This window comes from Phalacrocorax aristotelis, chromosome 3, assembly GCF_949628215.1.
Source record: "Phalacrocorax aristotelis chromosome 3, bGulAri2.1, whole genome shotgun sequence".
NCBI classification, from domain to species: domain Eukaryota; kingdom Metazoa; phylum Chordata; class Aves; order Suliformes; family Phalacrocoracidae; genus Phalacrocorax; species Phalacrocorax aristotelis.
The window spans coordinates 56,824,766-56,840,682 of NC_134278.1; the positions used below are offsets into that span (position 1 = coordinate 56,824,766).

At 37.8% G+C, this 15,917-nt stretch overlaps 1 protein-coding gene across 4 annotated transcripts in view; it reads right to left on the minus strand.

Moving 5' to 3' along the window:
• Positions 1-1,842: 1,842 nt before the first annotated feature.
• Positions 1,843-15,917, minus strand: part of TBC1D32 (TBC1 domain family member 32) — a 93,274-nt gene continuing 79,199 nt past the window's right edge. For 2 of the 4 annotated variants that reach the window (XM_075087532.1, XM_075087534.1), the window contains 4 exons: positions 15,138-15,292; positions 13,308-13,448; positions 11,499-11,687; positions 1,843-8,252 (listed from right to left, as the gene is read on the minus strand). In XM_075087532.1, the coding sequence (XP_074943633.1) occupies positions 8,133-8,252; positions 11,499-11,687; positions 13,308-13,448; positions 15,138-15,292 (605 nt within the window). In that variant the 3' untranslated portion in view covers positions 1,843-8,132. The remainder of the gene's footprint in view (positions 8,253-11,498; positions 11,688-13,307; positions 13,449-15,137; positions 15,293-15,917) is intronic. The other 2 variants (XM_075087530.1, XM_075087531.1) reach the window with 1 other exon arrangement.

Genomic DNA, 15,917 nt, shown 5'->3' on the forward strand with positions numbered 1-15,917 from the left:
ACTGTAACAAATGACAATTTAACTGTGCTTGACAAAAGTGGAGGAGAGATTTTTCCATGTGTGTGTGCGCTATTACTCACGTTACAAGTTCCGCTTGCAACCCTGATGGACCCCCCCCCCCCCCCCCCCCATCCAAGCACCTGGAAAACAACACCCACAAAGTAAGAAGATGTCCTTCAGCTGCTTTAATGATATAAGCCAGCTAGTGGAAGGATCTTGTAAGAATCAAAGTGGTGCAGGCAGTGGGAGTATTTAAACATAGGAGGAGGGGTTATAGAAGGTAGCAGGTTGTTAGGTTGTTTTAGCTCAGTGTAAGAGCATGTCCTGGGAGTTCTTTATTACTCTCTTTCTGCAAGGAGTAATATATTTTATATAATCCCTTGTTATTTTGGGAGGCAGTGCTGATGGAGAGGAAGGTTATTTTTATAGAAGACATTTAAGAGGGTTTCCCTCTCTGAAAAGAATCACTGTGATTTTATAAAGTATTTTATGAAATCTGATGTAAAATCCTGTTGAGGCAAACAATTCCATTATTATTCACAATAGAGAATGAGCTAGCAGCTTGCAGGTGGAAGATGATACTGTCTTCCTCAGCGTAGTATGTTAGTATTGCATGCTGTTGTCAACAGCTGAAGCTCTAGCCTCAGAGATGAAAAGCAGCTGGCACTAAGAATAGCCATAGTAGGCTGCGACAGCATTGCACAATAAATCCAGAACCGTGGCTGTTAAGCACTACACTGACATTCTCCCACTCCTGCAGTTGAGGATGTTTTGGAAGCTTCAAGTCTACTGCATGCTGAAGGTGAAGGCACTTATTCAGGATATAAAACTAGTTTCTCTAAGGGGGAGAGATGTTCGGGTCCAAGTGATTTGGCTGAAAATTCATTAAATTTAATTGTCATGGGGATGTGAAAGGGTTGGGTTATCTAGAGGCCATGGTTTCCCAAAACCTCCAGGACCTGTACAAAATGAATTTCCTACAAGTATCTGAATGACTCCAGAGTGATTTAGACAGATGGTCTAACTGCCATCACTGTCTATAATTTCCCCCAGAAGGAATTCCTTGCCAAAATTGTATTTGTTCCAAACCTTGGTTTCCTATTTTCTAGCAGGAGGCTTTTTTGTTGTTAGAGCTGGAGAAGAGTAACTTTATAACTAAACAGCATCCTGAATCAAAACGGGGACTAAGTTCTTTTGGACCTGAAAGCTTTACCTAGAAGGTCCATGACACAAATTGTGACAGTGTACAGCATTGCTCACAACAGTGGGTTTCACAAGCCAAGAAAAAGTTGATCAGAAAAAAACACTTGTAATTTGCCTTCCAAGTGAAAATTGTGCTGCAGGGAGGTAGTCTTGATAACTCCAGAAAATGTACCTTATCTACACCATCAAGAGTTTGGAGGAGAGGGAAGTTCAAATAGATTAATGCAAATATGACGAAATGGGCACAATGATTGTTTTTCATCACTTTTCCTGCTTTGCTTGCAGTTTCATCTTCTACTCCAGAGAACAGCTGACAAATGGCTTTTGTTATTAGGCTCCTCCTTTCAATTAATGTTCATTTTACCAACGTGGTGAGACCCTCAGCCTCCTGGTTTTATTAGGAATATTGCTTTCTTTCAGCAGTGACCTTACCTGCAGCTGTGGTGCAAAGAAATGCTGCAGTGTAAAGGGATTCCTGTGGTGGCTTATGAATGTCTGTATTAACTTAAAGCAACATTTTAAAAGCTAAGCCCAGTTTAAAAGCAGGTAATTCCCACATCATGGTTGAATCTGATACTGTGATAGGCTTTGGGTTAGAGCACAGGAAATACCAAGAACAGATGAAATCTTTTGAGAGAGTAAACACTGATTTCTTTAAAATGGTTAATTTCCCTTGGAGGTTTTTGTTGTTGTTGTTGTTGAGCTTGTTTCTTTAAAAATCTACCACAAAAAAGCCCGCTTTCCCCATTCATCATTCCAAGCGAATTTCACGTATTCTCCTTGTCTCGTTCTATTTCTGAGCAGGAAACTGACCTGATGAAATATTAGTCAAGTGTCAGTTCCCAATTTAACCCCATCTAAACTAATTTTTCAAACCATGTTGATACCTCCCTATGCCCCAATGTGTTTGTACATTAAGCTTTAACATCTTTTTCTTTTTTCTTTTTTTTTGTGATGAAGCAGGACCAAACAGCATTATGCTCTGGCGCTGTGGGGCTTTTTTAATTTACTGGTGGTTTGGTATCAGAGGAACAGGGAAGGTGGTTTTTTTTTTTCCCCTGATACTCTATCGAGTATACAAAACTTTTGAACCAGTTCTTGTTAGTAATAAAACTGGTACCTCATCCATGATCTGAAATTAAAAGATTTGTTCTGCTTTAGCTTAGATTTTGAACAAAAGTGAAATCTGAAAGGACACGGTCTGTGATTCTGGAAATAACATTTTAAATGATTGGGAACTAGGTTTAAATGATTGGAAACTGGCCCAGCCAGCATGGCTTCATGAAAAGCAGGTCCTTTACCAGAAGTAAAATAACTTGGCAAAAGGTGACATGGCAGGCAGGAACAGGTGAAAAATATTTTTGTAGATTATTGATTTTATCCTAAAAGGCTGAATCATGCTGCAGAAGCTGCCGAATGAGGTGGCCTGGGAACTGCATGTCTTTTAGGGGTAACGCAGACACTTCTATTCAGCATAGAGTCCCAGCTGATGGTTAGGGGACACGACAGATGGGCAGAGGCAGCAGTGCTTAGCTCCCTCCAGTAGGAGACTGGGTCAGGACTGCTGACAGCTTACTTCGGGGGCCATGTGGCTTCTCATTTTTTTCCAAGTTGGGGGTTCATGTAGTGTTTCTTTGGTTTTTTTCCTTCTGTCTCCATTATGTTTATTTTAAATCAAGTTTAGTTACACATTTTAGGTACAAGCAAGGAAACACTTACAATGAGACGTCTGAAAATGAGAAAAAGCCCGAAAGAGGTAAATACAATCAAAATGGAAAGCAGGGGAAAAGTAGCTGGAAGAGGCAACCAGAAAAATACGAATAGAGATAGAAAATGTCTACATCTCAGTAGACTTTAGTTCCCTGAAAGAAAACGGGGAGCTGAGTGAAGGGAGAAATTTATATATAAGCCAGCAAAGCTGGATGAGGGAGCCTTCAAACCAGAAGTAATACAGCATGTGACCATGACTTCAGGTATCTGTTGCTAAAATGGTCGTTTGATTTTATACTGTTGTTGATCCAAAGATGCCACTGGTTTCCCTGACTACCATCGCTTCAGGCTCTGTTTCAGTCTACTTGTAACATGTGCCAATGTCCTGCGTCTGTTGTAGGGCACAACGGAATTTCAAATTACTATCAGGTATTAAGATTTAGCATTTACATAGAATTTTCACGCACTACATGTTTTTAAAATATTCTCTAATTAATCATCTCAGCACCTACATGGACTGTACAGAATGTAACTGTTTTGCAGATGGGGAAACTGCAGCTGATGGAATTGCTGGAGGCAATGCAAAAAGTGCTTTCGTCAGAAGCAGCACTTGGTACCTAGGCTGTTTGCTTTGTATTTGTATTCGACTCATCCTCCTGATTATTGTGTACTCTATCTCTTTGCATTGATTTGATGCAATATTGATGAAAGTCGCTGATATTAAGGGTCAGCTCTGCAGCACCTCTCTCTTCTTTGTTGGGGGATGAGGGATAGAAAGTGGCAGCTATTTAGACGGCAAGAGTCCCTGGGTTACTCAAATGCCTAGCAAAAGAGCTAATTTTCCTGACAAATATCTGCTGCCTATAAAGGAACTGATGACTTCATAATTAGTAGCTTAATCAACCGTGTTCTCTTTAAAAATGTATAGAATTTCTAGAAATACATACACATTAGCGTTCTAGTGTTAGTCACCATCTGTATGTTTGTCATTTGGTTATTTCGAGATATGTGCTGAAAAAGTTATCTTAAAAAAAAAGAGACTGCTATTAAGGTTAAAAGAACAGATTTCATGGGAGTCTCAGCATTCTTTGACCTTGGTGTCAGACAAATACTTGGTTCCATCAATTGTTGTCATAATTCTTTCCTCATGCTTGCCAGCCTGTTTTATTAATGTAGGTGAGCCAACACAGTTCACAGAAGTCCAAAAATACTTAAAACATTTTTTTTTTTTCTAGACACAAAAAAAAGCTAAACCTATGAACTTATGAAATGCACAGTCAGGAAAATAGAAATTAGTGGCAAAACCTTTGTCAGTGTTCACTCTTAGGTTGCATATAATTACAGAAATTTCACTGCAGGTTCTAATGTATTTTATAATTTGAATCTGTGTATGTGCTCACACGTTCATTTTACCTAGTGAAGTTGTTCTTCAAGAACTTTGCAGTAATGTTTAAGTTTGTCTCACAGGAATATGGCAATGATATTGGATAAGTCTAAATTCAACATTTGTGTTTTCTGTTGGACTTTAAAAACGTTTATTATATAACAAATTCTAATCAAAATATTTTGAGATACCGGACATTCTGTTAAGAAAATGCTATTGCAGGTGTTGATAAAACATCATATTTTCCCAGTTCTTTAACCAAATAAAGAACTACTTAGTGCTTAACTTTCACTATGTAACATCATCTAGTAATGTTGCCTACATAAGTAGGATGCACGTGGGAAATGTGTACTGCTTCATTACTAAACTAGCTACAGCAGTGACTTGACCAATTATGCTGGCTACTTACACTTCACAGGATAAAGACTTCTTCCTGTCAGAACAGAGATGACAAGTAATTTTTTGCTAGAGAAGCTGAATCTTGTTTCATTTGATAAAGAAGCAATGTCACTGGAAACATCAAGGTACTATGGGTCTGATAGTACAAGGTACAGGGCAATTTACTGACTTTCTATGCAAAATAATTACCAAGACCAAAAATCTCTTTAAATGTAACTGCAGCAACAGGGCATTTCACTCTAAATTGAAGTAGTGTGACTATTACTTTGGCTGAAATGAAACTGAAATCCTAAGAAAGGACAGATCTCCTAATAAAAAGATACATTCAGTATTTGCCATTTAGAAACTCTGGGTGGTTGAAGGAGGGAGCATGAATTTCAAGAAACTTCAGAATTATTGACGCAAATTTACTCAGGGAAAAGAGTATCTCAGGCTGAGAACAGGTTTACTGTCCATGACTGAGACAAAAATGATCTTGCATTCAAAAAGCTGTTTAGGAACTTGATACTGATGACACTAGAGAAACTCTTATCGTCTCAAAGTAAGTAATAACATACTATTTGCCATTTTCTATGGAGCAGAGCTTTTGCTTCATCCAGTGGCAAAGCCTGTTTAGAAGCCACAGCTGAACATGCTTTAGTGAGTGACACCATGTTCCAACACAGGATCTTAAGACCTTAAATGAAAATTAAGGCAGTTTCGTGGACAGATATTGTAAATCCAGGTACTGGTAACTCTTGATGAGAGCGTGGTTGTGTTACGTCTGAGTTTTTGAAAGCTTCCCCACCGCCACCCCAAAGAACAGAGTTTGAAAAAAATGCATTAATAAAGGGCATGTGTAGGGGAGAGAAGAGGGGGGGGAGAGGGCCTAGAGATTAAGCCTCCTATGATTTTTTTATCTCCACTAAAGTCATTACTTCCTTTCTTCCACTAAGTCAACTTTTGCCTAGGATTTGCCTACTGACTGCAACACTTCTGAAAATAGACTGTTTCCCACCTCTAAGGAAGAGAAAAGGACTGTCACTGCCTAAGCAAGCTGCTAGTGGGTCAACTCACAGTACACGAGTAGGATTTCTTGGTGAGTTTCTTCATAGCACCCAAAAGGAGCTATGCACCTGTTTTAGAACCTATCCAGAGGTCCCTTGGGCCTTTTAATGTTAAGTTTTATCATGCACCCTAAAATTCTTAACAGATAATCTAGAAAAAGATAACGTCTGTGAAATGATTACAGAAAGACAAACCCAGCCTTCAGATCAAATTCACAGATCATCAGTTGAAACTACCTGCATGGATGAATGAATATTATAAAACATCAGTCCTGTTACTCTGCGGGGAAGGCTGTGGGCCAGCAGGCAGCAAGTACCAGTTCTGCACCAAGTGCAGCACAGGAGAAAAAGCAGGCAAGGGTGCCTCCCTTCATGGATGGATGCTACTGCTCTGAAATGCTCCCAGAAGCTTTGCTCTAAGCTAGTCTCTAAGCCTTGTAGGCTGAGTTAACCCCACTATCTGAACCCCTTCAACCTTCCCAATACCCAGACAGTGAACTTGAACAACTCATGAGACAGAGCTTCAAACCATAAAGTTCTACTGGTCGGTAGTACATAAGAAATAGATGAAAGTCCAGATGGACACAGAAACAGAACACTGAAATCAAATGAAAGATAATGCCTCTTGTAGCAGAGAATGAAAAGAATAGGGTAGAATAGAGGTTGTGAGAAATGGGCAGTAGTGCCTCTACTGAGAATACCTTCAAGCCCACATGAAAAGCCCTGAAGAGGCCAACAAAACACAGAAGTGAGGAAAAAAGATCTTACAAAAAGAAAAGAACAAGCAATCTACAAATAATAATATGGGGGTGCATGAGGGAGATGGGAGAGGAAGCTTAGCTGGTGATGGGTAGGATGTACCAAACAGACCACACTTTTTCTCATCTTCCATTTAAAGACTTAGTGTAACAAATTTGAGAATAAATTTTAATAACTGCTCTAATTTTAGATTTTCTTTCCACGTGACTATGAATTTATGCAGTTAGTAAGCTATCATCTTAAATGTGTACTTCTCATCTAACCTCATGTGGGCATTGTAAAGGCTAGAATTCTACCTGACATTTTCTGTTTTGGAAACTTTTATGCAGATCTGATTGACTGTATGAAAAATATTAAAAGGCCTCAGGATAATACCTTGTCATTTTCCACCTATGTACTTTGATTACTTGCAAATACTGAAGGAAGCCCTCCTGTTTGCTAAAACGATCATTTTATTGGCCATAATTTCAATCAAATACAAATATAATTATTAATTCTTGCCAAGCCAACTGTAGTATTAATTTTAGGAATATGTTGTCATTTAATCAAGTCTTATTTATCGACTCAACATCATGCCTAGTGCTTTGAAATTTGGATTCAAAAAACATCTATTAATTGGTGCAGAAATACATATTGATTTATAAATAATATTTAAAAACTATATAATATGGAAAAGAAAGCCACAAGAATGTTTCCTCAGCTACCCACTGACCACTGCCTAAACCCTATCCTTACAGCAAATGGGAGGCAGCGCTCCTCAAAAGAATCATGTTTCTTTTGAAATTGGGAATATCAGTCAACTTCAACAATGCTGACATTTTACCTACACTGCACTGGTGTTAGAAAATATCATGCAGCCTTAATTCTAGCTTTTCATTGATGATGAAAGGCCAGTACAGATGAAACTTATTAGTTTTTCTGTCTGAATGAAACCAGAATCTTTAAAAGTGATAATTTACCAGAGATATAAAAAGCAGGCTGCTCAAGTACTTCTCATTCACTTATGCAGAGTGTACGTTACAAATAGATGTTCTATGACATAAAATTATTTATTTTATTTAAAAAAAAAAAGACAGGAATATCAGTCTTTTTTCACTACACGTATGTGAACACCCCATTTTCTCAACCTTATCCACAAAGTCAGAACAGCTGTGTACAGGGAACTTGTTTTTCATTTGTTGACTTTTCATGCATATGAGAATACACACTAGCAGTTGTTTCTAAGAAAAATCACTTTGTCAGACCCTAGAAAAATATGAAGGTTTTAGGACTGTGCTACAAGGAGATGACAATAATGCAATGAGCTGGGAATGGGTTTAAGGCTTTATAAGGAAGACTTATGTTCTAAAGAAGACACTTCAGCATCGTACAGGCGGGTTCTGAAGCTGCCTTCTGCTACCTGAAAATGAGGCTGTGCATTTAGCCTGTCTGGGAAAATGTGGTATTTTAGGTCATCAAACTTGGATTAAGTCCTTTGCAAAAACTATATCCTGAAAACCCTCCTTATTAGTTTTACAGTATGTACATTTACACAGCTTCACTTATTTTAGGTGAGATTGATATATCAATCAATCAGCATCCTTTTAACAGATGTAACCAAAACTGGAAAATAAAGTGCTTGTTTGCTTCATCTATGTATTCTGCACTCTTATGTTCCTCATGTCTTTCAGCAGCATAGGTCTGTAGATCGCCTCCAAGCTTTCCATGTATTCTAAATAATCACTCACTCGAAATCCATGGAGTGCTTCTTCCTGCACAAATACACACAGAAAACATTTATTAGCTAGGAAAAAATCCCAAGCATCTAAAGATAGCTCATTTTGTTCTGCTTGTCACAGCCCGGGTGTTTAAAATACACACATTTTATTACATTTCACTTAGAAATAAAGAATTGGTAATACACCTGCTTCCAGACAGTTCTTTCTAATTACAGTCTTGGTAACAAGTAGGTTTTTTCAGGTGGATGTTGTTCATCTCATTTTCTGAGAATGTGCCATATAAAGACTTTTAAGGAAAACAAAGTAAGCTTTAAGATGGCAAAGCCAGGTCCTAAAATATTCTTTTGAAAGATTTCTATACCAGCACGTGGCATGCTAAAAGCTTCCTAATGTGGCTTTTATATCACACTAGGTTCTCAATAAAACCAGGAGAGTAACAGTAGATACTTATTTTTAAAATCAATGATAAAGAAAGATCTTTATGACGTGCTGAAATAAAAACAGAATACACACTTCTGCATCGCCACAAATTATTAATTCTTACTAATTCCAAAACACAGAGTAAAAAAAGGTGCCCTCAGGAAAAAGAAACAAACAGGCCATGTTCCTTCTCCTAGCTACTATATTAGAGGGAGAGGGAGGATGCACCGCAGAAAGCAGGATCTTGAAGAACAGTCTGGCTAAAATGGGTGAATTTGTTGCTGCTTTGAACTGGAACAACTTGTGTGCCCACCATCTACTCAGCAGTGTTACCTCTGCTGGCAGCATGTGCTGCAACAGGCCCTTTGGAGCCAGACAGTCCTTGTGGACACATGTTTTATCTGCTGGTGTACTGACTGCGTATCTCTGCTAAACAGAATTCTCCTGAGAACATCTCAGCCTTGGAGGCTGCACTCTGGATCTGAACAGGAACTTGAGATTGTCTTTGTATTTCTCCTCCCCTACTCAGAAGTGAAAGCAAAGGCACGATTTTACCTTCCAAATTGCTCTTCGTGTACTGTCAGAAGGTTGACTACAGTGGGAAAGAAAACTGACTCCAACTAGAGGACTGTAGTAGGTATTTTAACCTTTTTTTTTTAATAAGCAGTCAAATCCTATATTGATTAAACCCACACACATATTAAAGCATTGATCAGCAGTTCAGTTGTCGATAATATGACTCATACTCACAGAAAATAAAGTGCAGAGTAGATAAATTACTCCTGGAAGAGACTGACATACTGGCCTATGTGTGCTACTACAAGCCACAAACCCTGTAGCCCCATTTTCTCTATTTTATCCAGGTGAAACCAATGAAGACAGTCAAGACAGGTTTACTGAGGTGGCAGGTTCACATGTGGAAATTACAAAGCTATGCACCTTCATCCTTCCATGAAAAGATTAATGAAAGACCAAGCAACAAATTTAAGATTCAGTTAATGCTGAAACTTGAAGATACCTCGAAGTGTTGCCACTTGTGTTGGTAACCCATCTCAGCCATCAGAAAGTACCAGAAAAGGGGAAAAACTGTTCACGGACAATTCATTACTCCTACTTTCTTCTTGGCACAGAGGAAAGGCAAATTATAGAGTAATAGAAAATTATCTTTTTCACGAGTGGTCATCTGATTTTTATCACTAGAAGGCCACACTGAAAGGCTGATTGTTTTACTTTAAGTGCTAGGCACATCATCTGAATTGACAGCCAAGTTGTCTCTAACTTCTTTTTTTCACGCACAAATGAAAGTATCTTTATACTTAAGGAGAAAATATTTGTTTTTAATTTTAATAGCTAGCTGGAACTCCTTACTAGATAATACCAACAAAGGTGCAATGCTGACAAATCATCGTTTTTTCATTACAAATACAAAGCATGTTAGAAGCATAGAAACAGAAATCACTATCGGCTCTTGAAAGGAAAATAGGCAGCAGGACTTGTTCGTATAGCAAATGACCATTACTGGTATGTAGTTCAAGTTGTGGCATTACGTTAAAAAAAATAAAACGAATATTCAAAGGTTGTAGGCTTGTTGTTTTTTTTTTATTTTATCTTAACTTGGATTATGTTCTCCGAAGAGTTTATACTTTCACTTTTAAGAGAATTGCTCCACTACAGTAATCCAAATTTGTGAATGTTGGGCTGAGAAATAGGCTAAAACTTGAAACTGAATTTGGTTATTTCAATAAAACGGCAGCTGACTAATGTCTTTGCAAGTATTAAACCCAAGTAACCTCACATTAAGCCTGTAATATAGCTGAAACTGAATGAATACAATGACAGAATAAATTTTTTTCTTTAGATGAATTAAGAGCTATCAAAAGCAAGAGTACATTTTAAGTATGCTATTAACTCCTCTTTTTCTGCAGTAGTCACTCAATGAATTTTAAATACAACAGTAGTGCATTAATATACAGTATTTCTCATTAATTTAACAGGACCATGACAAATCTGGCCTGTTTTTACTGCAAGTGACAACATGCAAATTCTTTCTTCTATAATTTACATAAACTACCCCAATAATGCCATCAAGATGAAGTAGTTTTTAAGCCACATTGACCAAAACCAGGTCAAAGAAAACAATTCACTCATTAGACTGTGTACCAAACATTTTCAAGGAAAATGACTGAGCTGACATTCATGTTTAAGTATATGCAAGTTGGATGCAAACTAGTCAGAAAACTATTACTGTTAGGACAGATTAAGATGCAGACATATATCTCTCAGAAGAATCTTGACTAGAGAGAAAAAAAAACCCAAAGAAAAAAGCAAAAATGTCTCTGGGAACAAGAGTCAAACATTTGTATCTATTCATGACTGCATCTAGAGCTAAGCAGTGTCCTGCAAAAAGTATCCAATAACCAAACATAATTTATAATATGGCAGACCATGAAATAGTGAGGCTGGTTGTATAGTAATTGGCATCTGTTCAAAATAACAGCTCACTGAGGTTTGTGCCACATCTCTTCACGCTCCAGTAGCAGACCTTTCTGGAGACCATCTAGTTTAATGAGATTGTGGCCACAGAGAGAGATCTGAATTGAATACCCTCATGACTTAATGTGGCTATTTACTTTGCTTACAAAGGGAACTGATCGGGACAAAATGCAGGAAAGCTATTCTCTGGAAAATACTATACCACAGTTTTCTACCAGGAAGTAAATAAAATTAAAGTATTATTTCACTCACTTGAAATCAGTAAGTGAAAATCAGTAAGAGCTTCAGATTAAGCAACATGTATATGTTCAGTATTGAGAGCTTTGCTTCCCTTCAGCAATTGAAAAATAAAAAAGAAACCCTTACTTTAAGAAAAACCTGGAGGTCTTGGGCTTCAGTGTGCTTCAGGATGTCTTGCTGTAGGTGTCTGAACACAGAAATACACATATATATTTGATAATCAGGACCAAGGAAAATACACATAGCAATGTAGTGACAGATCTCGCTCCAGTCCATGTAATTCCAGAAACACTGAGTTATCCACTGCAGACAAATCTAGATGAGAATAACAAGATATATAATTAAATTGCTGTAGACATTCAGTCATAATTGATCAGCTTTATCTCCTAACTTTTCTATGCTACAGACCCTTTTTCCTGTAACATTACCCTGCTTATAAAAAGGGTAATGAAGCTGATGAAAGTATGTTTAATGTGGATTTTCCTTTAAAGTAGTCTTTGCCTTATAAACGAATATTAGGCCCTTCCCTAAGACACATTTTCATTTAATGAAGTGGGTCTGGAGCACACTTTGCAACTCCTTTTCCCAGTTCTGAGTCAAAGTGTATAAGAAGTGTACAGCACATTTCGTTTAGTTCTGGACCACAAATCTTCTGCTAATCAGTCCTTAAAGTGTTTAAAAATATGCAGCAGCAGAAGTACCAAGATTCTAATTAGATGACAGCAGCCATACTCTGCCATTAAATCTGTTTTCAGGTATTTATTGATGTACACAAGCACTTAAATATATCAGAGTTGTTCTCACAGTTCCGTGTTTTCAATCCTGCAGTAGAACTGTGACATCACGCAGAAGATGCAGTGGCACCCACCAGTGGCATTTCAGTAACATGTTAAATAAAATAAAAAAAATACCCAAATAAAAAACCTTGTCAGCAGTTTAGAACAATAACTAGCCTGTTATTAATTTACTGCAAACCATAAAAAAAGCATACAGCACGGCTTACACAAGAATAGCTGAGGAAGGAGTGACTGTCCCTGGGTGTTCTCCTACCCTGAAACAGGAACCTTATTATAAGCACCTCATTCCTATGCTGAGATGATGTCCCTCATCTGCCAATCTTCTCGAAGACCAAATCCCAGGCTGACTATTTTAAGCAATATCTGTACCATACTGGCATCTTCCCCCATTAAGAAGTCTCTTAAGCTGCAAATCTTGTGGCAAGAAGGAATTTTGAAGGTATAAGATGAAAAATGTTTATCTTGCCTTGGAACAGCAATAAGCTTTCTTCCTGCGGTAAGAGGTCCTTTGCATCGGCAATCTAACTTATCATTGCATAAAGCTGTTTACACTTCCTCATGACTGTTGTTTTTGCAAGTAATGCTCCATACATGGCATTCCGTGTTACCAAAGAATTGTAGTAAGTAGGTAAAATGAAAGCTAACATTATGGATAAATGTTCTTCTTTAGTAACATCTCTCTTATATAGATTAGTGTGTTACATGATTGTAACCATTATGGTAGCTCATATAAAATTAATTTTGCTTTAATATCACCTGAACTGCTTCCTATCATGCATCTATTCCATATTACTCCATTTCCCTCCTATGAAAAATTTAGAAAATTATGCCAGGGAATAAGATATTCTATTTATTTTTAACGATAAATCTGAGGTCTTAGTATATATTATTTTTATCAAGTTTTCTGCATGAACATGTAATGGAAAGTCATCAGATGCAGTACACTGCCGGTATTCCACCAAAGTCAGTTGCTTTCTGTTTTCAGACGCTCTAAGTCACTATGCATTCAATACTATCTTACCCCCAGTTTCAAAACCTGCACAAAAGTGCGCTATAGAAAAACCCCGGTAGCTCCTGAACATCCTTGATTTCATGGATTTAAGTGAAAAAGTTGGTGAGATATGCTTTCATCAGTTACCTGGGAGGGAGTGAAACCAGACATGTGGAAGGCTGAAAAGACAAGTGGCAACTCAGCTTTCAGCAACATTTCAATGTGGTGAGCACTGCAAAAATAGACTGGATGGATGCCAGATTCCACTGTGGTAATAGGCAGGTGCATCTGATTAACAACAACAACAACAACATCATCAACTACAACAACAAAATTGAGGAAAAGGATTAAAGATTACAAAAATGTGTTAATACCTTGCTGAGAACAATATATAAAAATATACACATTTACTTGTAAAATAAGTCATCCCAGTTATTTCAGAGACAGGAACTAGAATAAACAAAAAAGCTGGTACTACCATCAGGAAAAACATGTAGTTACACTAAAGAAAAAGTTAGAAACTGTTATTAAATCTACCCTGATTTAATTTAATTTAGCAGGGATAGAGAAGCCGTTGTTATCTTTTGAACAAAACAATAGAAGGGACCCTTCCAACCTGTGATTCTGTGATTCTGTGAAAAGACTAATATCTGTTGGATTTTTTTTTCTCCCCCCTTTACTGGTGGATAGAGTGGAACTTTTATGGTATTTGAAGATGCCTTCTGTGTGCCCTTTACTTTGCAGTATGTGTGGCTGCTATGAGTGAAGTGCTATTTTGTGCAGCAAAGAGGCTTTATCAGTATGGAAAGCTCTGGATATCAGTGCCTGGTTTCTAGGTAATGAATCTTTAGCTTCATGCTAGAAGGTCAAGGTACATCCTTTGGAATTTTCCTCCTTCCTGAGGTAGGCAGCATCACAATCCCACGGCTGGATAAGTCCTCACTCATGATTTGCCATATTATCTTAGTTTACATGGTGGTAGTTACGCAAACAGATTAATTATTGAATTTTCTCTTTGTGTTTTCAAGATATATTATGAAAAAGAAATCATTTAGATATTGAGAATGAATGTTAGCACTGCAGCAACCTGCCTGCAATGCTGGCTAGTTCTTGTATGGAAGAAGTCTCAGCACTGATGGTGTTCAGCACAATTAAATTCACACATGGAGCAAAACTTCATTGCACTGGAACAACCTTAGGGCTGGACTCAGCATTGCGAGTGGACCAATACGGTCACTTCCAGTGACGAGACCACTTTGTATTAATACAAAAGCTTGCATGCAGAAGAGGTAGGGAATCTAATCTGTGCCTCTCATACCCCAGAGTCCTCTCGTACAGACTAAGCTGTTTTACAGTTTATGTTCAAAAAATTCAAGACAACTTGACAATGTACAATCTCAAACTGGAAGGATTTTACTTTAAATAGATGGAATCACCCCTAATGAAACACGGAAATAATGTTACAACCTTGATGCAAAATACTAATAATTTAAAATTGTCAAGCGTTCAGTATTTGGGCAGTAATAAGTTTTAAAAGGTACTAAATACACTTGAATGTGCATCTAGTTTTATCTATTTAGTAGATAGTTTTACTAAAAAAATCAAAAGGATGGACTTGCACACTGTAATAATAATAATAATAATAATAATACTGATAAAGCAATCAACAGTATCACAGACTTCACACAGACTTTAATGCCACTGACAAAGTTTACTTCACTGACAGCTTTAAAATTCAATAACACTGCCTTTGCTATCAATCCACCTGTTATTTCACTACTTTTAAACAACCATTTGAGCAAACGTCAAATCTCTATTTTTCTGAGAGAATTTTTCAGGGTCACGTATTCAGTCAGAGTGCCTTAATGAAAACTTAATGCATTAAAAAAACCTGCCCAAAACTAAGGAAATAGATGAAATATCCGTTAGAAACTTTCAATGTTGCCTTTCAGAAAGAAACAGCTTGTAAATTCTTACAGATAAATGCAGTCTCGGTAGCCAGAGAAATGCTGAAACAAGAAGACATGAAAATCGCTGAAGAAACCTCAGTGTTTTCTCCCCGTCCCCTGACATGATGAGGAAGACAGAAGATGCAAACCAGTCGTAGCCAGCACAGCGCTCCCGCAAGCAGCCTGCGTGAGAAGGTTAAGGAACTCGGGCAGAGATCTCCTCCTCGCTGCCCTGCAGGAACCGCAGCCCTCCTCCTCCCCAGGCCCACGCACGCAGAGGCAGGAGCTGCTCTGCTAGACATGGGACAAGGGGAACAGAGCTGCACAGAAGGCAGCTTCTTGAGGCACGACTGCCTCTCAAACTGAATTAAGAGAGACAATTTAAGCTATTTTCCCTACATGCTGCTTTTTTTTTCCAGTCCATGAGCAGCCAAGCCAAATGAACAAAAGTAAACAAATCCCAAGTCAATGCAAAAAACCCCACATGAAAACAAGTGTGCTTATAGTACTAGAAAGGACAATGGTGGAGGAGGAAAATAGGAGTTGCGAAGATTATGGGGAAAAAAGTAAGTTAAAAAAAAGCTTTAATGAAGAGATTAAGAATATTCTGACTAATATACCTGAAGTGTATTTTAATGGTCATCAGTCTAACACCTGAAGAACATAACGAAGCTTGTTGGAAAGGGGTATCTATTTTTTTAAAAAAAGTTCCACAGTAGATCTAAAAAAGCCAGAAGTCAAAACATTCCTGTTGATCAGATTACAGCCACATATCATTACACAGGCAATGCCATTAACACTGTCGGTA